Source organism: Mustela nigripes, chromosome 3 (assembly GCF_022355385.1).
Source record: "Mustela nigripes isolate SB6536 chromosome 3, MUSNIG.SB6536, whole genome shotgun sequence".
Lineage (NCBI taxonomy): Eukaryota > Metazoa > Chordata > Mammalia > Carnivora > Mustelidae > Mustela > Mustela nigripes.
Window position 1 is genome coordinate 197,673,347 of NC_081559.1, and position 22,894 is coordinate 197,696,240.

General features: G+C 54.7%; 1 protein-coding gene across 3 annotated transcripts; it reads right to left on the minus strand.

Annotated features, from left to right (window-relative positions):
• Window positions 1-1,505: 1,505 nt before the first annotated feature.
• Window positions 1,506-22,071, minus strand: ZNF250 (zinc finger protein 250). Of its 3 annotated transcripts, none has more exons than XM_059395441.1 (6): window positions 21,961-22,071; window positions 15,679-15,774; window positions 15,298-15,439; window positions 15,004-15,117; window positions 14,748-14,810; window positions 1,506-4,538 (listed from the first exon to the last, which is right to left on the minus strand). In XM_059395441.1, exons 2-6 carry the CDS (start codon window positions 15,718-15,720, stop codon window positions 3,214-3,216), a joined length of 1,686 nt encoding a protein of 561 aa, XP_059251424.1. In that variant the 5' UTR covers window positions 15,721-15,774; window positions 21,961-22,071; the 3' UTR covers window positions 1,506-3,213. The 3 variants fall into 3 exon arrangements, with proteins under 3 accessions (XP_059251424.1, XP_059251426.1, XP_059251425.1); XM_059395443.1 differs by having other exon boundaries at window positions 15,298-15,424; window positions 21,961-22,067; XM_059395442.1 differs by lacking the exon at window positions 21,961-22,071 and adding an exon at window positions 15,866-17,474.
• Between the last annotated feature and the right edge of the window lie 823 nt (window positions 22,072-22,894).

Genomic DNA, 22,894 nt, shown 5'->3' on the forward strand with positions numbered 1-22,894 from the left:
TGTCTTTCTCCAGAGAAGCGATGGCTCCGCCCATGTCCCGGACTCGATGCAGCTGGGCTGGACTTTACTACCAGCGACACACGAAAGCACCTTCGTAGCTCTGTGTTGCTGGGTCACCTTTATTAATGGATCAGGAGGTGGAATGTTTTTGTTTGAAACGGGCACACTTCAGCCCTTTCCAGGCTCTCCTCATTGTACTTCCCTTTATTGGGAACGGCCAGCGCACGTCCTCTGGCCACTGCTTCGTCGTCGATCCTTACGGCAGCCCCTGATCTCCCTTCACCCACGAGCAGGTGCTCTAGTCAGTCCTTTTTTATTGGACAACGTCAGATCATACATAGTACACAGAAATAAAACTCTGGGTGTTTTCTAACTTACAGAAAATTTGAGAACTAAGTGTCAAACTCTTGGTAGCAGTAAGGAAAAATAAGAGAAGGATCGAAATGCGTAAGATGTAAAGACTTCCAAATAAAAATTAAAAGGTCCAAAATAAGCATGGAATGCTGCTGACCAGTGAGAGGTGGGCAGTAACGGCTGGCGGGCTATTAACAGGTGAAGGGAGGGGCACCTGGTGGCTCAGTGGTTAAAGCCTCTACCTTCGGCTTGGGTCGTGATCCCAGAATCCTGGGATCGAGTCCAGCATCGGGCTCTCTGCTCGGCGGGGAGCCTGCTTCCCCCCACTCCCCCTCTGCCTGCTTGTGATCTCTGTCTGTCAAATAAATAAATAAAATCTTTAAAACAAAACAAAACAACAAAAAAACAGGGGCAAGAGATCCCAAAGGTCATTTTAGTGCCTGATACCACTTCCAAACATGCAGACTGCCCGTATGTTCCAGCAGTTTCTGTGCTACGTCCTGATCCTTGGAGGGGTGAGTGACAAAAATGCATGGCCCAGGGATCCTCCCCAGGGAGAAGGGCACTGAGGCTCATCTCCCAGCCCCACGGACACCTGAGCCTGTGCACTCGCCAGCTAAGGGGTCAGGGACAGGTCAGCAGGAAGAAAAGGCAGAGTGGTAGTAGGTACACTTCTTTTAAGAAGGGCGAAAAGCGAACTATGCATTTTGCAGATTTCCCCGGAAACCCTGTATTTGGTGCATTTAACAATCCAGAATGACTTGTGCCATATCACGTACGTTGTCCTGTGGCATATGTGGCATTTTCCCAAACAAGTATTTCTGTACATTGTGTTTACCTGAACTCTTACTCTTGTCTTGACTAGAACATGGCTATTTCTTACTGTAACTCTCCGCAGGGTTAAGAATTGTGTCCCAAGTAGTGGTGGGCTCTGAGGGGCAGCCGCCAGCTACAGACTCTGCCAGCGGGGGGTGGCAGCTTGCCTGTGGGCCAGTGACTTCGGCTACTGTCTACAACCTAACACCTGAGGACCTGAGGGATTTAGCCCCTCTGCCTCGCACCAGCCTGGACAGCACCTCCTTGGAGGTTCAGCCATCACGGAAGGAGCATCTCAGTGAGCTCATCTTCTCTCTAGCATCTCCTTAGTGATCCCAAGTCCTGTCTACTTGTGGCTTTAGCGCCTGTTGTCCCAGCTGCTCTGCTCTACACATCAGTGATGTCAACTCCTTTCAGGAGGAGCCTTCTCCTCTCTGCAGTACGCCTGCTGCCTCAGCTTCCAGAGTTTCACCTGTGACGATGGCTCCTCCCACCTGCATCACAGAGAGGGGAGAACGAGTGTCTGTGCGTCAGTGCACTGCTGCGGACCTAAGGGTCACAGTCCTTCATTTCTCCCGAGAAGCTATTTTCGAGAGGAAAAAACTTAAAAATTATGAATCAACTAGAGATGTCTGGGTGGCTCAGTCCTTAGGCTCGGGTCATGATCCCCGGGTCCCAGGATCAAGACCCGCATCGGGCTCCCTGCTCAGCGGGGAGCCTGTTTCTCCCTGTCCCCCTGCTTGTGTTCCCTCTCTCGCTGCCTCTGTCAGATAAATAAAATGTTTTTTAAAAATTAAAAAGCATTTCAATGTTTTTTAATGTGTCTGGGTGGCTCAGTGGGTTAAAACCTCTGCCTTCGGCTCAGGTCATGATCCCAGGGTCCTGGGATCGAGCCCCCACATCGGGCTCTCTGCTCAGTGGGGGGCCTGCTTCCTCCTCTCTCTCTCTCTGCCTGTTTGTGATCTCTGTCAGATAAATAAAATCTTTAAAATATTATGAAAAAAAATTATGAATAAGGGGGCCTGGGTGGCTCAGTGGGTTGGGCTTCTGCTTTCGGCTCAGGTCATGATCTCGGGGTTCTGGGATCAAGCCCCGCATCCGGCTCTCTGCTCAGTGGGGAGTCTGCTTCCCCCGTCTCTCTCTGCCTGCCTCTCTGCCTACTTGTGATCACTGTCAAATAAATAAAAATCTTTAAAAAAATTATGAATAAACAGATTCATTACAGTATATGAAAATGGATACTAGACACTTTTGCAATCAGGAGTAAAAAATAAAAAAACCCTCAAATATAGGAATGGAAATTTCAGATAATAAAAAAGCAATTTGAATGTGATAATTTTAGGTTTTAAAAATATGTACCAAGGAACTGTCTTTTGAGTAACACAGTGGCTATGAGGTCTGGGCTCTGAGTGCAGAGCTCCCCTGCAACCCACACAGGGTCTGGAGGCCCCAGACATCCCACGATCTCCGGGGCATACGGTCTGAAAATCATAAGGCTAGGTTTTGAGGCAAAGATGCATTTCTGAGTTGAATTTTCACTTAGGACATTCCTTCTGATCTGGAATAAAGTTCAGACGCCAGCTGAAGCGTTTTCTGAGTTCACATCATTTCTCCCTAATTCCTCCTTAGGCGGTTTCCTTTGTTCACACAAAACAAGTGGTTGCACACACGCAGGGTTTCCAGCCGTCTTACACGGCGACGCTCGACGGCCATTCTTCATCCACACAACACTGCGGTGGTCTAACAATAGTGCAAATAACCCAAACTTTCGCGCAGCAGTTGGAGCAACTGTTGTCTTTAGAAAAGGCATGTCCTCTTGGAAGCGCGAACTTTACTCGGAGGCGGGAACGTGCTGCTGCGGCCCGAGCCTCACGCTCTCCCGCCAGCGCGGGCACCGACGGCGCCCGGGCCCGCACCCACGAGGGCCGCGCGACAGGCTCCCTCCGGCTCCTCCGCCCGCCGCGCCCCGGGGCCGCTCTTCGGGGCTCCCCCGGGGCGGAGCCCTCGGCAGCCCGTCCCGCGCGGGGGGCGCCCCCGGGGGGCTCAGGGCTTCGCGTGCACCTTCTGGTGCTGGATCAGGTGGCCGTGCTGGTTGAAGGCGCGGCCGCACTCGGCGCACTCGTAGGGCCGCTCGCCCGTGTGGATGCGCTGGTGCTGGATGAGCACCGAGTACTGGCTGAAGGCCTTGCCGCAGCGGCTGCACTCGTAGGGCCGCTCGCCCGTGTGCGTCCGCAGGTGCACGATCAGCGTGGCCTTGAGGCTGAAGGCCTTGCCGCACTGCGCGCAGCGGAACGGCCGCTCGCCCGTGTGGATGCGCTCGTGCTGCACCAGCGAGCGCCGCGCGCTGAACGCGTGCCCGCACTCGCCGCACACGTACGGCTTCTCGCCCGTGTGCACGCGCTGGTGCTGCGTCAGGTGCGAGTGCTGCACGAAGGCCTTGCCGCACGCGTAGCAGCCGTACGGCTTCTCCTCCGTGTGGATGCGCTCGTGGTTCATGAGCGTCGAGCGGTGGCTGAAGGCCTTGCCGCACTCGCCGCACTCGTACGGCTTCTCGCCCGTGTGCACGTTGTGGTGCTGGATGAGCACCGAGCGGTCGCTGAAGGCGCGGCCGCACTCGCTGCACGTGTAGGGCTTCTCGCCCGTGTGCACGCGCTGGTGCTGCAGGAGCGTGCGCTTGACGCTGAAGGCGCGGCCGCACTGCGCGCACTCGTGCGGCTTCTCGCCCGTGTGCACGCGCTGGTGGCTGCGCAGCACCGTGCTGTGGTTGAAGGCCTTGCCGCACAGCGCGCACACGTACGGCCGCTCGCCCGTGTGGATGCGCTGGTGCTGGATGAGGTGCGAGAGCTGCGTGAACGCCTTCCCGCACTCCAGACACTCGTGCGGCTTCTCGCCCGTGTGGATCTTGTGGTGCTGCGCCAGGTCCGAGCTCACGCGGAAGGCCTTGCCGCACTCGTTGCACTCGTAGGGCTTCTCGCCCGTGTGGATTCTGCGGTGCTTGCTGAGGACGGAGCTCTGGCTGAAGGCCTTGCCGCACACGCCGCACACGTAGGGCTTCTCCCCGGTGTGGGTTCGCTGGTGCTGCAGCAGATGGGAGCTGCGGCCGAAGCACTTCCCGCACTCGGTGCACTTGTAGGGTCTCTCCCCGCCGGGGACAGCCTGCTGCGCGGGGGCAGGCCCACCGCGGCTGGGGACCCGAGCTCCAGGCGGGCCGCCGGGGCTTGGGCTCACAGGGCGGCTCTGCTCGGCTTTGCACGGACCGTGATCGGGCTGGCTTGAGGGTGCCCCCCCCAGGACCGCGGATCCTTCCTCGGAAAGAAACGGCTTCAGACTCCAATCCCTCTTCGGGTTCTCTCCCTTGTTCTCATGCTCTGAAACAACAAACCCAAAGTAAAAGTTAACTGCCCACCTACTCAAAACAGCAGAGCGCGCGTCCCCAGAGGTGGCCCCCAGGCTGCCGTCCCTGAATGCACACGCCCTGTGAGCTGCCGTCGGGGAGAAAACTCACAACTGTGTCCAGTAACTAGAAACGTGCCCAGGCAGACAGGGCAGTCGGAGAGGTGTGAAAGGACACGAGGCTCACAGCGGCAGGTGACAGGCCACTACTGCCCGAGTCCCACTCTCCCTGTCATCTCTGTTTTCTAAGATTTCCTGTATTTGAGAGAGAACAAGCGGGGAGACGGACAGAGGCAGACTCCCTGCTGAGCACGCTGAGCACGGAGCCCGATGCGGGACTCGTGATGGAGCACGGAGCCCGATGCGGGACTCGTGACTGCAGCGGGAGGCAAATGCTTAACCCACCGAGCCACTCAGGAGCCGCACCCTGGAGTCTTGACGTACAGAGCTTCCAGAAGCCGTCATCAAACCGCAACCCCACCCAGGACCACAGAATAGACAGCGGGCAGACAGCGACAGGAGGGCAGGTGGAGCTGGGAGATGAGCGTGTCCAACACACACAGGGCCCTAGGACTCGTGCGTGGGCAAGTGGGACCTCCTCTCCGCAGAGAATGCACCGGGAAGCCCGAGGAGAAACACAATGGGAGACTTGCCACAGCTCGGCTGGAATGTGGCCTGCAGAGCAGCAGTGAGCACTGCAGAGATGTTTTTCGTGTCAGGTTGGGGACTCTCTGCGGTGTGAGTGGGGGAGGACAGGGTGGCTTCCAAATTCCCACCCCCCCCTTTGGGGAGCTCTACGCCCAGTATGGGACTTGAACTCATGACCCTGAGATCAAAACCTGTGTACTCTAGCGTCTGAGCCAGCCAGGCATCCCTGAGAACAAGTGTTTCACATCTTGGAGACCAAGCCATTGAGAGGACAGGATGCCGGTCAGGGAAGGACCAAGACTTCACAAGGGACCTCAGGGCTTTGTGGGAGGACAAGACTGTGCTCAAGGAGTGGTCCTTACCAAGGACCCCCAACAGGTGGCGCCGATACCATGTCAGGGCCAGAAGCAAGAGCCTGACTGCTGGCCCGCGGCCAAGCCTCCTGTGGGCCCTGCGGCCTAGGAGGCCACCTCCAAACACCCAGCTTTCACCCCCGGCTTCCCAAAGACCTCGGCCAGGAACAGCATTAAAAACGGGTGCACATGGGGCGCCTGGGTGGCTCAGTGGGTTAAGCCGCTGCCTTCGGCTCAGGTCATGATCTCAGGGTCCTGGGGTCGAGCCCCACATCGGGCTCTCTGCTCAGCAGGGAGCCTGCTTCCTCCTCTCTCTCTCTCTGCCTGCCTCGCTGCCTACTTGTGATCTCTGTCTGTCAAATAAATAAATAAAATCTTAAAAAAAACAACAACAACAACAAAAAAAAACGGGTGCACTGGAGGGTCATTCTGGAACGAGAAGCCTCCGGGCAGAGGACGGCTGAGAATTCTCGCAGACGCACTCAGGGTCTACGACAGGCGTCGAGGGGCCTGCAGCCCTGAGGGCAACGTAGAGGCTGACCCAGCCATCTCGAGACGACGAGCTAGGACGGCGCCCAAATGGGCACACGCGTGGCGTGCTCTTCGCTCCCCCTTCTCTCCAGAACTCACTTCCCTGGTTCAGAGGGCATTCCCAGCTCAGAGAGCTGTGCTGTACTGTAATACAGCTCGCTCTGTATTGCGCTCTGCTCCCTCATGCTCAGAGGCCGTTCCCAGAACAGCCGCCTGTGGTGGTCCTTCGCCTTCATCTGGTGGCAAGTATGTCTCATTCTGTGGTTCTTTATTAGAAAGCGGAACAGAACCCAGTTGTTTCCCAACAGTGTCCTATCTAGACTAGCAAGTTCCCCACACCTTGCTGGTCACAGCATACTGAGATACAAGCTTCACTCTTTAATTAGTTGGTCCGGGAAGACAACTGTTACATAATGCGCCGTAACAGAGTTCTGGCTGGGGCTTGGAGAAAGATTTGGGCCAAGGTGGTCAATAAATAAAATATGCTTGTGTTGATCTGTGTTGCCTTTTGGCGGCGAGGTTACCTTGGCGGGGGCGGGGGGGGGGCGGGAAGACCTACCAAATGTTAATGCTTCTTGCAGAAGTCAGTGGCAGCCAGATGGAAGCAGACCCTCAGCAGAGGGTCATCTGAGAAGAGGCAGGAGAGCAGAGTTGGAGACTTCCCTGAGCGAAGGGCTCCTGTAGAGGCTGGAGTCCCACTCCGGGCTTCACGAACGGGCTCTCCGCACCCACCCCAAGATTCAGCTGCACTCTAGACACAGACACGGACCCCTCCATCTCCCAGTGCTTTCCAGGCTCAGGTGGGGGCTCTGCTCACCTCGCCATCTAGATGGCCCACCCGCACATCCGTGTCAGGGGTCCAACAGGGAACTTGGCTCCTTCCTCCCAGAATAGGCTCCTACTTCTCCTGGCTGGTGGGCTTCAGGATCCACATCTCTTTTTTGATTCCTTATCTTTCTCTTTCCCCATCAGTGTTCAAACCCCTAGTTCCTACGGTCAGACCAGCATGTGACAGCTTAACTTTTTTTTTTTTTTTTAAACCTTTTAATTTTGGAGAGAGAGGGAGAGAGAGTCACAAGCAGACTCCATGCTGAGCCCAGAGCCTGATGCAGGGCTCGATCCCAAGACCCACGAGATTGTGACCTGAGCTGAAACCAAGAGTCAGATGCTTGACCGACTGCGGCACCTAGGCGCCCTGGGACAGCTTACTGTCCCATGTCCGTCCTGCCCAGCCCTGCCTGCTCATCAGTGACACGGGATGACTCCTCACCATGACCGACAAAAGCGCACAGTCTGATACAGAAAGTCAAGTGGAAACACTGACCAATCCAGTTACATTTCCCACGTCCCTTTTACTGTTAGTATCACTACTATTATACAGGATGGCAAGCAGTGTTACTATACTAATTATTAGTTACATATTAACTGGAATGCCCCAGGAGGAATAAAGCTGGGAAGAGTATCACTGCCTCCCTAACAGCAAGAGAAAGTCAGGTAACCTATAAAATCGTAACTTTCTTGAATCTATCACAGAGCCGAGGTCATGATGGCAACCAAGTGACCTGAACCTAAGGAGAGACAGGTGTCTGCACGGGCAGACAACTGCACTGAGGTGCCCGGATGAGAGGTAAGAGCAAGATGGAAGACAGGCCACCACCCCAGCAAGGAAGCAGCCCCTAGCTAAAACAGTGAATTTCCAAAGAACCACAGATGCAGGGCTCCTGACTATGGGCTTCTCCCCTGGGGGCAGGTCCAGAGGATGCCGCCTGTGGACCCACCTGAACCCTCCTCCTCCGCAAAGCAAATGCTGCCAAGTCTCTGCGTGAGAGAAAACAAACTTCTCATTTTAGGGCACAGATAAAAATTCCAATGGCTGGGGAGGGCAATCAAAATGATGCTCTACTCCTGAGGGAGAGGCAGGAAAATGATCATGAGCCCAGCAGGGAGAAGTCCGCTTCAACTAAGGGAAGGGCTGCGACCCAGGGACACAACAGTGGCGCACCCTCTCGTCTGCCCCAGCCTCTGGCCCAAAGGCCAGCAAGCCCCCGAGTAACCAGCCACTGCGTACTACTGCCTGGGTGGGGGTGAGAGCACGAAGAAAACCTGCTCTCGTGGGCACACCTGGGAGACGGGGGTCTCCTAGGAACCTCTGTGGTGTGATGAAGGCCACTCTGGGAAGAATAGAGCCCAGCCTGAGCCCTGACTAGACTCAGGCTGTCACACTACCAGCCCAGCAGGTCAGGTTGTTTGCAGAGACGGCTCACCTTGATGTCTACTGTCCTAATTGACAGCTGACACTTGATAAAAAGTTACAAGACACCCAAGAGAAAGAAGACACACACACAGACTCCGAGACCAAGTGATCAACGGAACTAGAATTAGAGGTGGCCCGTATGCTGGAACAATGTGAATGACCAGGTCAGGGGTTTTCGCAGACAGACACTGCGAGAGTCCAGCTGGAAATGCTCGATGTAGAAAAACACAGCCACACAAGGACGCCTCTACTGTGCTCATCAGTGGACCCAAGCCAGTGAGCTTGAAAATGGGCCAACAGAAATAATCCAAGAAGAAACAGAGGGCTGTTTAAATGGATTAAATGTTGTATCCCCCACCACCAATTTACAGGTTGAAGCCCTAAGACCCCATGTGATACCTGGTTGGGCCTTTGGGAGGTGATCAGGGTTAGAGATCACAAGGATGGGACCCCCATGATGGGGTTAGTGCCCAAAAAGAGACACCAGGGAGTTTACTCACTTCCCACCTCCCCTGCCCCAGGCATGCACAGGCCCAGAAAGGGGCCATATGGGCACCAGAAAGCTGCTGCCTGCCGGCCAGGAAGAAAGCCCTCAGCAAAACCCAACTGTGGTTTTGTCTCAGACTTCCAGCCTCCAGAGCTGGGAGAGTAAGATTTCTGATGTTTAGTCACTCTGTCAAAGACCTTTTGTTGCGGCCGGAGCAGACCCATCCAGTGCACTAAGTCTTAACCTACTGTGAAATGGCGTGAACTTCGTCTGAAGGTACTCGGTGGCTAGAGACGTGTACTGTAAGCCCTAGAGCGGCCACTAAACATCGCGGTTCATGACCTCTTCCTTCTCCTTTAAAAAAAATCGTTACTTTTCATGATTCTATTTGATCTCCTTTCTTGGCTTCTTAGTTATAATACTTCTTTTGATTATGATGTAGTTTGGGGTAATTTTATTATGTAGAGGTGTAGAGTCCTAGATCTGAGTTTATACTTTTCATCAAATTTGGAAAAATTTCAACCATCATTTCTTAGAATACTTTCTCTAACCCCCTATCCCTGCTTTGTTGGCGTCAGCTATACATTAGGCCATTTCAGACTGCCCCCCAGATCACGAACACCCTGTAGCCTTTTTTTTCTTCTGTTTCAGGACTTTCTAAATGACTTTGTTTTCACTAATCTTTTTTTTTTTTTTTTTAAAGATTTTATTTATTTGTCAGAGAGCAAGTGAGCGAGCACGGGAAGGGGGAGGGGAGAGGGAGAAGCAGATTCCCCGATGAGCAGGGAGCCTGACGCGGGACTTGATCCCAGGACTCTGGGATCCTGACCTGAGCTGAAGACACCCAACAGACTGAGCCCCCCAGCTGTTCCTCACTAATCTTTTCTTATGCAATGTCTAATCTGCCACTAATTTGACCCACTGAACTCTTCATCTCACTGTTTTCATCTTTAGAAATCAGAAATGGGTCTTTCACAAATCTTCCATGCTCCTACTTAATATGCTCAGTATTCCCTCTAGACCTTGAACACATGGAATAAATTCTTTGTTTGAATAGCCTTGTCTTCTATCACTGATGTCATTTTTGGTCAGTTTAACAGGACTTTTTTTTCCTTCTAATTATGGTTGTATGTGTGTGTACGCTTTAAGATTTTATTTATTGGGGCGCCAGGGTGGCTCAGTGGGTTAAAGCCTCTGCCTTCGGCTTGGGTCATGATCTCAGGGTCCTGGGATGGAGCCCCGCATCGGGCTCTCTGCTCGGCAGGGAGACTGCTTCCTCCTCTCTCTCTGCCTGCGATCTCTGTCTGTTAAATAAATAAATAAATAAAATCTTTTAAAAATTATTTATTTATTTATTTGACAGAGAGAGAGAGAGAGAGAGAGAGAGAGAGATCACAAGTAGGCAGAGAGGCAGGAAGAGAGAGGAGGAAGCAGGCTCCCTGCCGAGCAGAGAGCCCGATGCGTGGCTCCATCCCAGGACCCTGAGATCATGACCCGAGCCGAAGGCAGAGGCTTAACCCACGGAGCCCCCCAGGCGCCCCTGGTTGTGTTTTCTTCCTTCTTTAGATGTCTGGTTGATGTCAGATGTTACAAATTTTACCTTGTTTGATGCTGGATATATTTTTTAGTATTCTTTTTTTTTATGATTTTATTTACTTGTCAGAGAGAGAGGAGAGCGAGCACAGGCAGGCAGAGTGGCAGGCAGAGGCAGAGGGAGAAGCAGGCTCCCTGCCAATCAAGGAGCCCGATGTGGGACTCGATCCCAGGACCCTGGGATCATGACCTGAGCCGAAGGCAGCTGCTTAACCAACTGAGCCACCCAGGCGTCCCTGGACTATATTTTTTAAACGATTTTATTTATTTATCTGGCAGAGAAGAGAGAGCAAGCACAAGTAGGAGTGGCAGAGGGAGAGGGAGAAGCAGGCTCCCCGCTGAGCACAGAGCCCGATGCGGGGCTCCATCCCAGGACCCTGAGATCAGGACCTGAGCCAAAAGCAGACATTTAATGACTGAGCCACGCAGGTGCCCTGGTGCTGGAGATGATACACACACACACACACATATTTTTTTTTGGACAGAGAGAGATCACAAGCAGGCAGAGAGAGGGGGGCAGGGGAAGCAGGCTCCCCACCAAGCAGAGAGCTCGATCCCAGGACCCTGAGACCATGACCCAAGCCAAAGGCAGAGGCTCAACCCACTGAGCTACTCAGGCGCCCCTACTTCTTGAGCTTAGGGAGCCTGGATGGGGCTGTTGTTTAAGCGTCTGACTCTTGGTTTTGGCTCAGATCATGATCTCTGGGTTGTGAGATCGAGTCCCACGTTGGGCTCTCTGCTCAGTACGGAGTCTGCTTCAGTTTCTCTCTCCCTGCTCTTCCTCTCTCTAATAATTATTTTTTAAAAAGATTTTATTTATTTACTTCACAGAGAGACAGAACACAAGCAGGGGAGCAGCAGGGGGATAGGGAGAAGCAGGCTTCCTGCTGAGCAGGGAGCTCAATGTGGGGCTCGATCCCAGGACCCTGGGATCATGACCTGAGCCGAAAGCCGACGCTTAACAACTGAGCCACCCAGGCGCCCCTAAAGTAAATAAATATTAAAAAAAAAAAAAAAAAAAAAAAGAAGGGACGCCTGGGTGGCTCAGTTGGTTGGACTGCCTTCAGCTCAGGTCATGATCCCAGAGTTCTGGGATCGAGTCCCGCATCAGGCTCCCAGCTCCACGGGGAGTCTGCTTCTCTCTCTGACCTTCTCGCTCATGTTCTCTCTCAAATAAATAAAATCTTTAAAAAAAAAAGAAAAGAAAAAATATTCTAGAGCTCAAGTATCCTTGGTTAACTTGCATCTGGTCCTTGCCTTGCACCTTTGAAGGATCAGACCAGAGTAGTGCTCAGGGCGCTTCCCCCACTAGTGAGCTCTCTGATGACCCCATGAGCTACAGGTTTCCTGCTCTCACTGTTGGGAGCAGACAGCATTCCCAGCCTTGTGTGAGCGCTGGACACTCTAAGTACTAGCCTATAGTTCTCTAGTCCTACAGCGCAGGGAGTTCTCTGCTCAGTGTATCACAAGGCTGAAATAAAGCATTAGTCTGAATTCTTGTGTGGAGGCTCAGGCAATAAATGTACTTCAAAGCTCATTCTTACTGTTGTCAAAATTTAGCCCCTTGTAGCTATGGGACTAAGGTGACTGTTTCTTTGCCACTCTCGGCTCCTAACTGCTAAGTGCATTCCCTGCCATGTGGCCGTTTCACCTTCGAGGCGGCAATGATGCATCAAATCCTCCTCATTCCCGAGTCTGACTTCTGTCTCTGACCTCCGGACCCATATTTGAAGGGCTCTCCATTACTTAAAAGCAAAAGCTTAATATAACATAATCATAGGAGTAAAAGCCGCTTTCACAATCCTGGGGATAATGCACACAGGGCACGGACACCATGAGGCAGGGATCTGGGAGGTTCTGTGTGCCAAGAAAGAGTGCTCTGGTCTCTCTTCCTCTTCTTCTTCTTTCTTTTTTTTTTAAATTTTTTCCTTTTTATTTATTTGATAGAGAAATCACAAGTAGGCAGAGAGGCAGGCAGAGAGAGAGAGAGGAAGCAGGCTCCCCGCTGAGCAGAGAGCCCGATGCGGGGCTCGATCCCAGGACCCTGAGACCATGACCTGAGCTGAAGACAGAGGCTTCAACCCACTGAGCCACCCAGGTGCCCCTCTTCCTCTTCTTATGAAGACACTAACCCTAACAAATACAGGCCCTAGCCGTGTGATCTCACTCAACCTTAATTACTTCTATCAAGGGTTTGCCAGCAATACATTCACACTGGGGTTTCGAGCTCCAACAGAGGAATGGGAAAGGGGCACAAACGTTCATTCTATTCTGAAGACCATCTTAAATCCTGACTACTGTAGCTGCTACTCCTTCTAAAGAGGGGGCTTTTCCTGGCACTGGACTGTTTCCATGCTAGTGCCAATACTCGAGGGGTCTTCCTACTGATCTCCAGAGTTCTCTTTGTCAGATGGACGCTTCTGTGGGACTCCTAGCCTCCCTGGTGTCTCTGGTCTCCTGACTATGTGTTCTCAAGTCTGGGAGACCACTGGCCTCTCCCGGTTTCCTCTCCCCACACGGTGATCTTCTCCAAGCTTTACGCTTAGAGCAGTTGTAGGGATCAGCCCTTTGTTTCCTGTCTCTCAGGGATTAATTTCCTTCACTGACTGACATCCACTGAGAGAAAGATGCCCAACACCGTGAGAGTTGTGGTTTCATAGATCTTGTTGTTTTTAGGTTGTTTCAGTTGAGGGGGTAACTCCCATCTCGGTTTACTCTCATCTTGGCTAAAGTAGAAGCCTTTGTGTTTTTGTTTTTTTTTAAATAGCTTTATCTTAGAAATTTGTATCTCTAACCAATAACTTAATTAGGCATATTTATGAGATTTTTATAATTTCATAGTACCTGGTGTTCAATTTGTTTTCCTCTCCCAACACTATGTTCCTGATTCATCACATTGTTCCAAAGTAGTTATTAAACCATTTTCACCATGATTTTTTTTTTTAATTAAAACACCAAAATTTATTCATGTATCTATTTTACTGCTGGTGGACATTTGGGTCACTCCCAATTTTGCACGCCTCTACGAAGACTCTTATGTATGTTTCTTGGTGCTCACATACAAACAGCCTCGCTGTGCACACCAGAGCGGAGCACTGGCATAGGGACCTGTATTTTCACCTTCATTAGAGAATGCCAAACGGGTTTCTAAAGGAAGTGTGCACAACATTTACACCCTCATTAGCTGCCTTACGGCTTCACCCAAACTCGACAGCCTCCCTTTTACCATTTCCCCGACGTTTTTCATTCTGAAGGTGTGACATGGTGAATCAGAAAGGTTTTGATTTCCGTTTTATTGATGAATAATGAGGCCGAGCATGTTCTCACATTTACTGGCCCTTTGGTTTTCCTCCTCTATCAGAACCTGTTCAAGTTGTGTGCCCACTTTTATTACCGGATTATTTCTGTATTGTTTATTCCCTTCAGAACAATTATTGGGTGTATATAGTTACAAAATAGTAACACTAATAGGTTCTTCATTTACTGTCCTCTATCTGATAACATTTTGTATACATCTTTTTATTTTTAATTTATTGTTATTTATTTATTTAAAAGATTTTACTTATTTATTTTACAAAGAGAGAGACAGACACAGTGAGAGAGGGAACACAAGCAGGGGGAGTGGGAGAGGGAGAAGCAGGCTTCCTGTGGAGCAGGGAGCCTGATGTGGGGTTTGATCCCAGGACCCTGCGATCATGACCTGAACTGAAGGCAGAGGTTAATGACTGAGCCACCCAAGGGCCCAATATACATCTTACTTTTAAAAGGTTATACTATGTGTTTTTTAAACAGGGAAACAGTTTAGTTGCTTTTTGACTTCTAAAGTCTCATTATCAAAACATAAAGCTAGTAAGCCCATTTGCACTGAAAAGTACCGTTTCTACCGTCTGAAGTTTCCTGAATAGGTAGTTTCTTCCCTGACGCCAAAGTAACAAGATGAGCAAGATGACCTTAAAAAGTTAAAAAGTAACTGTACGGGAGGTCACTCACTCAATGTTCCGTGTCCTCACACCCACGCATGACCAAACTTTCCTGCTCACAGACAGACTCAGGCTGCTGTCGGTGCGAGGCTGCCCTGTGCCCGCGTGGTGCGGGAGCCTAAGCAGAGCCCTCACGTTCAGAATGGTGGCTTCAGATTTGAGCACAGACTAGGGAAGAGTGTTTTACATGTGACAAGACAAAGGGAGAAAAACAATTGCACTGAAACAGATTTTTAATTTAGAAAACCCCTCCCCAAAGTCAGAACACACTCTGGTGAATCCTGAGCACTAATACCTGCAGGGACTGTACGGGTTAGAACCACGAGACACACACCTACCCCATGGACAGGGTGAACTGTCTTGTCGCGTACAAGCTGTCGTGTGCTCACGCCTGTAGCTGTCTGCAAAAGGAAAAGAGAGCTGAAGGGTTAGTAGGAACTTGCCATCTGCCGTTACAACCTAAGTGCAATTCACTGCATTAAGCCTCTGCCAGAAGAGGCGGGACGTTACTCCACTGTTTATCCCCTGCCAGTGCCCACAGCCACTGGGAACTGACTAACCCCAAGGGAAGGAGGGCCAGCTCATTTCACTCACCTGACCGGCCGCTCCCCAGGCCCCGAGTCTCCTCAGCCCCGTGCCCGTCCAGGACCCATGGCTCTTCGCCTCGCTCCAGCTGAGAGATCACACTGGGCTTCGATCCTGGAAGTCCTGCTCACGGGAGGGAAGGTCTTTTGTCAACACAGTATCTGTGACCACCCGCACCCCACCCTACCCGAGTGACCTGCAGGCATGACAGATGGGACTGCCATTCCTCTAGAGCCCCCACCACAGGGCCCCCACCCCTGGCTGAGCACACAGACACAGAAGAGGCCTGCTGAGGGGCCATACCTAGCGATACCACGTTCCCATAGGTCTCCATCATCACGTGTCGGTAGAGGCCCCGCTGAGCAGGGCCCAGGCGGTCCCATTCCTCCTGGGAGAGGAGCACGGCCACATCCTCAAAGGTCACCTTGGCCTGGAATGACAGGGGCTGCTGCAGGTTGGACCAAGTCTCCACATCCGAGATGGAGTGGATGCAAGTGGAGATGCCCTTGGTAGGGGAAACATATGTGAACAGCCTGGCGGGGGAGGGTGGGCGGTGGGGGAGTGTAACAGGAAGAGGCCACGGGGTTCAGACGCAGGGACACTTAGGCGACCACCTGGAGCCCTGGGCATAGCAGGGCTGGGAGGGAACCCAGAGGTGCTGCACAGGCCTCGAGGGCAGCTCACCTGGGGTCCTGCTGGCGGCGGCAGGAGCCTGGCCGCTGCCATGGCTGGATCGCCCGAGGTTTCCGAGGAAGATGGAGGTCAGAGGAGCCTGTGGGGCTGAGGAAAAGGGAGTACATGAGGGGCCCAGCCTTGCCTTCACAGACCCTAGCGCTGGGAGTCCAACCCCCCCACCCCCGCCACTTCTTACTCCACAATTCAGGAACAATGATCCCTGGACTCTGTGAGCCCAGCAACAATCCTGCCGGAGATGCCTGGGGACACCTGTGCACCCCAACGCTCCAGCCAGAAGGTCTTGTTCTCCAGACCCTGGGGTCCCCACGGTCAGCTGGGGAGCTCACAAGGACTCGGCGCCATCTGCTCAGGCCCCCAGTCCACACAGAAGGGCTGGTGCCAGGCCAGGGACAATCTCCAGGGAAGACAGGCTGAGAAGGCGTGGTGTTGCTTGAGGCCCGTACTCCTGAGGCAGCTCACCCCACGTCCTTCGTGATTCACTCGACTGTGACTGCTGTGGGCTTGTTGGTGCCTCAGGCTGCCCTGGTTGTGCCCTGGCTCTGCAGTGAGGCTGGCGCCGTCAGCCTGGTGGTGTGTCCACCAGGGACTGGCACTGGAGGCATGACACGTGGTTGATTCTGGTAGGTTAAGTCCAGAGTCACCCAGGGATTTGGTCTGACCTTGGGGAGGCCTACGGGTGGGCAGGTTCTGGGGACGTAAAAGGACTAGCTTAGCTGAGGTGTCGGTCATATTCAAATTACTGGAAGATAGGGAGGGAAGGACCAAGAGCTCTCCTAATGGGGGGATGGGGCTCACATTATTTGGAGTGTCAAAGGGAGTCTCCCAGAGGGACACGGCCACCAAGATCACCGTAACAAACAGGATGCCTCACACGGTCGGCTGCCTAAAGGGACGACTTGGGAGCAGGAAGTCAGGAAGCATCACAACCCATTTTCTTCGCAGAATATAAAATGCGTGCGTATACTGGCACAGACAACTTCTGGGAATATATACACGGAATTCCCAACCGCAGCAGCCTCGAGGGACAGGACAGACTCGGGCAGAGAGAGGCTGGCCTCTCTCCATCCCTCTGTTCACCAAGAATGCCCGTTCTCACTAAATCTGTGTGTCTGTGTCAATGCGACAAAACTCTAATTACCATCCCAATAGGGGTCTTAAAAGAGGGACACTAACCTCAAATTCATATGAACAGTAAATGCTGGAGAACAGGTAGAATAAAATCTGAAAGAATGGGGGGGGGGCTCACCAGGTCTCAGAACAACGATGAGAAAGTCACTGCCACCACCTGCTCTGCCCCCTGCCCTCTTGATGGTGTATCCGACATCCACACCCTCTCAAGCAGCCCACAAAACTGCCACTGTTTATGGTCAGTCACCTTCCCCATGGCTTTGTCCAGCTGCCTCCCCATGAGTGGTCTCCACCCTCCCCACCTGGCTGTGGTCAGGGGCTTCCATCACCTCCATGTGGCCAGCTCCGCGCCCACTGTTGGCAGCGGTGAGAGTTGTTACCCTGTCCTCCAGCAACTCAGTCCCCACCAGGTGTCCTGGACCTTGCTCCCTCAATCCTCACCTGCAGGAGAATCTGACCTTCCTGGACAATGCAGCCCTGGTCCCCTGGGAACCAGGTAGGCCCCACCGCAACCCGGCCAGGACTCAACAAGAAACACCCACGGGAACACCAGTCAGGACCTCCCCAGTGAGTGCTGGACACAGGTACAGCTGACCCGAGGAGGCACTTGGCTTTTTTTTTTTAAAAGACTTTATTTATTTGAGAAAGAGAGAGTGAGAGCGCGCACAAGCAGGGGGAAGGGCAGAGCAAAAGAATCTTTAAGGAGACTCCCCACTGGGTGTGAAGCCCAACACAAGGCCTGATCTCATGACGCGAGTCAACACCAAGAGTCAGACACTGAACAGGATGAGCCCTCCGAGCGCTCCTCCCCCTCCTCGTCCACACCCTCCCTCCTCCACCCTCCAAGCACATTCAGAATGTGGCCCTGCTGCAGCAGGGCTGTTCCCCTGTGCACCCTCAACCCCACTGTGGGAACAGTGGCTGTTGCTGGCCTGAACCCCTTCCTGGCTCCTTCACAGCTGCTTCGAGGCTGGTCAGAACCCCTGCCTGGGCTTCCCTTCCGCTAGGGAGGCTCCTGACCTTTGGCCGGTTCTTGGCACATAACCCTCTCATCGAGGGCCTTCCTGACCCCCAAACCTTGAAGTCCTGTCTCCTGGTCCTGATTCTCCCTTTGTGTCCCAGAGTGGCCAGCAACCCATATTTGCTGATTAAGTGAATGAAATAAGAGCTATGAACCCATACTTCACTCTCTTTCTCAGGAAAGCCACCTGGCATAATGGAGACAAGTCGGATAGACCATTTCAGAGTGGGCACGCCCCTGGGATGGACACAGACCCAAGGATGGTGCCACTGCCAAGCCACAGTCCTTCCACACACAGGTCACACACCCCCTGAGAAAGACTTAAGCTGGGGGAGACAGCCAGTAGATGAATGAGACCATGGGACGCAGAGAGCATGTCCATAATGTCCTCTTTCAGAAAGAATGCCTCCAGGGTCAAGAAGTGTGAGTGCTTTGTCCTCACCTATAAAACAGGGAGACCACACCCCTCCTCCGCAGGCCTCAAGAGGCAGCAAGGTGCGAAGTCAGATGCTGCTGGGCTCGTTCAATTAAATTAACTCAAAAACCTAGGCTGTCAATCTGAGTGAGGCATGGAGGCCGGTGTACAAGGCAAAGCGCAAGATTCCCGGCGGGGGGGGGGGGGGAGTGGAGGGGACAGTCCTAGAAAAGCACTGAAACAAAGGCTCTCTACCCAGGACGACCTTCACATGTTACCATGCAGGAGCACACATACTAGTATACTTGCTACTTTGGTTGAAGATCTGCGTCCTTCCAAGATCTGCGTCACCTTCACATGGTGAAACCCTAACGTCCAGCGGGGTCGTGTTAGGAGGTGAGGCCACTGGGAAATGCTTAGGTCATGAGGCCGGAGCCCTCACAATGGATCAGTACAAGAACCTCACAGAGCTTCCTCACTCCTTCCACCATGTGGGGCACGGCAAGAAGTCTGCAACCCGAAAAGGTCCTCCCCGACCACGGAGGCACCCTGCAGCCTGCAGCACTTGAGAACCGTCTGTTTTATAGGTTACCTCGTCTACAGTATTTTACTAGAGCAGCCCAAAGGAACTAAGACATATTCCTGTATCGGATAAAGAAAAAGAACAAATACAAGAAGTGGTACTGACTAGTTTTGAACAAGTCTGTGACTGCACACAAAGATGCGCAAAACACTGTGGCCCCCAAAGCTGACAGCTGTCGGGCAGGTGAACAGAGCCATCCAGGGCCCAGAACTGGCACTTCCTGAGCTGCCCTCTCTTCCACCCTGACCCCCGTGATTCCGATGCCCACACCTCCAGGCTTTGCTCTGCGAAAACACACAGTTGTTGGTTTGTTTTTTAAACAAGGGAATGGAGGGGCAGGGGGTGTGGGGGCGGGGTGCGGAGATTCTTGGGCAGGCGCCACACTCAGCACAGAGCCCCATGTGAGGCTTGATCTCATAACCTGAGGTCATGGCCCGAGGCAAAATCAACAGTCAGAAACTTAACGGATGGAGCCACCCAGGCGCCCCAACACAGGAGCTGAGACAGGAAGGGAGATTAGGTGGGCATGCCCAGTTCTGTTCAGACGGCCATGCCACCCCCAACACACGGCCAAGTACAAATGCACCCCTGGGGGGCCCTGCAGCAGTGCCCACCCGTCCATCAGCCAGTCATTCCTCAGATGCAGCAGTTTCATTTTTGGAAATGTCCTCAGAGAGCAGGGAGTAACCCCAACAAAACCAGAACAGATCCGTGTTCTCAGCAGCACTGGACGCTTCGTGGGAAAGAAGCCAGACTGCAGAGAAATTCTGTGCCAAGCAGGCCCCGGCTGTCCTGACCGTGGAGCAGCCAGCAACTAAGGAAGGGACCGCGGAGGCGCAAAGAGCTTAGAACTTAATGTGTTAGGGTTTATGATCACTTTGTTTGGTAAGCTAAGTTTTAGGAACTCGCTGCCCTTACTGAATTCCTCCTGGGCTTGATGGAGAAGAACAGGCACGCCTATCTTCCAAAGACCTTGCCCACAGTGACAGGCCAGGGCAGGCGCACCCCCACTCCCTGGTCTGGGCTGGGCAGCTCCGAAGATCTTCCTCCTCTGTCCTCACCATCCTCATCTCATCTACGGGCTTTCCTGCTGGAGTGAGTCCCGTGCCCTCCACGGGGGACGCATCTTCAGGAGAGACCTCTCTGAGCCACGTGTGAACCCAGAGCGGAACCCTGCAATCTTCCACAGAAAACGATCATGCGCCCAGACCCATAGCTTCCTACACACCAGCAAGACCTGGGCAGAAAATACATAGGGAAAAAGATCCTGTTCAAAATGACACAAGAAACAAGCTTAAAATAAACTTATTTCTATAGAAATGAAATGTAAATTCTCACTGTATCCACAAAACCAAGGTGCCCCAAGAGCCAAGTGGGCCTGGATGAAAAGGGGTGACACAGGAACCGGGCAGAGCAGGGCCACATCCGTATACACAAATGGAGAACAGGAGGCACTTCAAAGTGCTGACGAAACGGGGTTCAGTGAATGGGGCTAGGACGAGCTAATGCTTCAGGAAAGTAGAACTGGGCCTGTGCATGAAGTTCAGCAGATCTCCCAGAAGGTAGAGGAAGGCCAAGAGATTAAAAAAAAAAAAAAGGCTAGAAAAAAATTGATCATCTCCTATCAAATACTACAGGTCTCATGAATCCGGGCAGGCTAACGAATGAAGAGCAGAAATTCTACATCACGTTTTATAGAAACACGTTTATATTATTTCAGGTGGGAAGGGCCTTTTAAGCAAAGCACCAAAAGCAGAAATAGGGGGGCAGAGACTTCCAGATCTGCTGCATGAAAATCAAGACCTCATGCACAGCCAAGCCACCAAATTCCAGAATGGACCCCAAATCACGCACGAATTTAAGGCACGACAAAGGTGGTTTTCCAAACCCATGGAAAGATGAATCATTCAATAGGTGGTGTCAGCAGCAGCAGAGAAAACCACGACGCTGGATTCCTCTCACCCCGCACCAAATCAGCTCCAGATGATCCACCATTGCACAAGAACCCGAGAAAAACAAGGGTTTGTTTTAAAAATGATCCTGGCCAGGGGAAAGCCCTTTACGACCACAAAGCTCGAAAGCCTTCGGAGTCCACGCTCGACCACTAAAAAGCCGAAATCTCTTCGACAGCCCCCAAGCGAGCACACAGGCACCGGAGCCCCGCGTCGTCTGCGGAGTTTCCGGCGCCCACGGAGCGGAGCAGGGACCGGCCCATCCCGGGGGCCACGAAGCACCCGACGTTTCCACCGCACCCTCCCCGCGGACGCAAACTCCGACACCCCGCGACCACCCGGCGGGGCGCGCGACCGCCCCGCGGCCCCGCGCCCGACGCTCTCCCGCACGCTCGCGCTCCCCCCGGCGCGCACCGTCTCGCCTCACGACCGGAGAACCGACGACGCACCCGGGAAGCGCCGGCGACGAGGCCGGAGGAGGCTGGTCTCGGCCCCTCCGCAGCCCCGGGAAGCCGAGCGCGCGGACGAAGACGAAGAAGCTCCGCCCTGGGGCCCAGAGACCCCGGCGCCGCTCGGACGCGGAGCCACGGCCGACCGCGAGGTGCGGAGGCGCTGCGGGCTTCTCAGCCGGCCCTGGACTCCGGGGGCCCCGCGACACGCGGCTCACGGACCGCCCTCCCCGCCGCCGCCCTGCAGCTCCCGCGGGGCCCGCGGTCCGCGGGGGAGGGGCCCGGGAGCGCGGCGGGGGCGCGCGGGGAGTCTGCAGAGTCCCGCGGCCTGCGGGGGAGCTCGGGGCGCGGCGGCGGCCGAGGGGTGAGGGCCGAGGGCCGAGGGGTGAGGCCGGCCGTCCGCGGGGAGGGGCTCGGGTCGGGGCCGCGGGGAGGGGCCCGGAAGCGTGGGGCGGGCGGTGCCGGGGGCGCGGCGGCGGCCGAGCGCCGGGGGTCAGGGGAGGCGCGCGTGCGAGGCGCAGGCGGGCCCTGGGGTGTGGCGGCCGGCGGGGCGCCCGGGGCGCGCCCGGGGTCCGCGGAGGCAGAGGAGGCCGCTGCGCGTCCGCCGGCTACGGGACCCGCGCCCGCAGGGAAGCGCCCTGTCCGCGAGGACGACCCGGCTCCGGCCTCCGTGCGGGTGGGGGGTCCCGACCTGCCGGTGCCCACGCGAACCCCCCACTCACCTTCCACGCCGCAGCCTCACGCGCGAAGGGACGGGCGCCCGCAACGGACCCAGACAAAGGGGGACGCCCCGCCTCGTCTGCGCATCCGCCAATCCCGGGGAGGCCCGCCTCCTTCGTCCCCGCCCACACCCCCGGGCCACCAGTCCTGGCGTGCGACAGCCCCCAGCGCCGCCCCCGGCCCCGCCTTCCCCGCCGGCGCCATTTTCCTGACGGACGGCTCTGCGGCGCGCTCCAGAGCCACCGAGAGCGGAGACCTCCCGCGCGCCTGGAGAGGCCACACCGCGCCCGGCCCTTGCGCGCACCGCACTTCCGGCGGTCCTGCCGCGGCTTGGCGTGTCGCTGCTGCCGCGGGTTTCGGGTGTCGGTCCCCACCGGTGCCCCGACTGCCTCAAGCGGGTGCATTTCCCCCTGAAAGTGCCTTCTCGTTGCTGTGGCCCGGGGCCCGGCTACGGCCTGGCGGCGGTCGCGTGTGGCGCGGAGGGCCCGCTCCGCCGCCCGCACTGGCGGTGACGGCCTTTCGGGTGCGGTTGGAAGCCCGCGCCGCGGAGGGCGGCGAGCGGCCCGGCGGGGACTCCCCGGGAGAGGAGCCTCCGCGGCGCGGACGGGAGGGAGAGCGGGCCAGGCCGTCTCTCCTGATGCGCCCGGGGACCTCCGACGGCGTGCGGGGGTGCGGGGGCGCCGCTCGCCGCCGGCCGCTTTTGAGCTGCTTAGGCTGCGGGCTCCCAGCGGTGCACGGCGCGTCCGTGTAACCGCGGAAGCCCTTGCTGACCCGTGGCTTGGCCCGTGTCGCTGCCGGGCTCCCTCCTTCCGCAGCCCCACGGAGCAGGTGCTTCGTCCAGCTCCAGGTCAGTCCGAGACACAGGGGCCCTGCGAACGCAGCCGCAAACGCACGGCCATCCTCAGTGTGCACCATCGCGCTGGACTGTCGCCAGGT

Bases quoted from the DNA above. Each gene is read 5' to 3' on its own strand.
- ZNF250 (XM_059395441.1), bottom strand. From the start codon at position 15,720: ATGGCAGCGGCCAGGCTCCTGCCGCCGCCAGCAGGACCCCAG. The intron at 14,811-15,003 runs GTGAGTGAAATG...TTCCTTTTGCAG, and splicing joins CCTGGGGAGCGGCCGGTCAG to ACAGCTACAGGCGTGAGCAC. The intron at 4,539-14,747 runs GTAGGTGTGTGT...TTGTTGTTTCAG, and splicing joins CAGTTCACCCTGTCCATGGG to AGCATGAGAACAAGGGAGAG.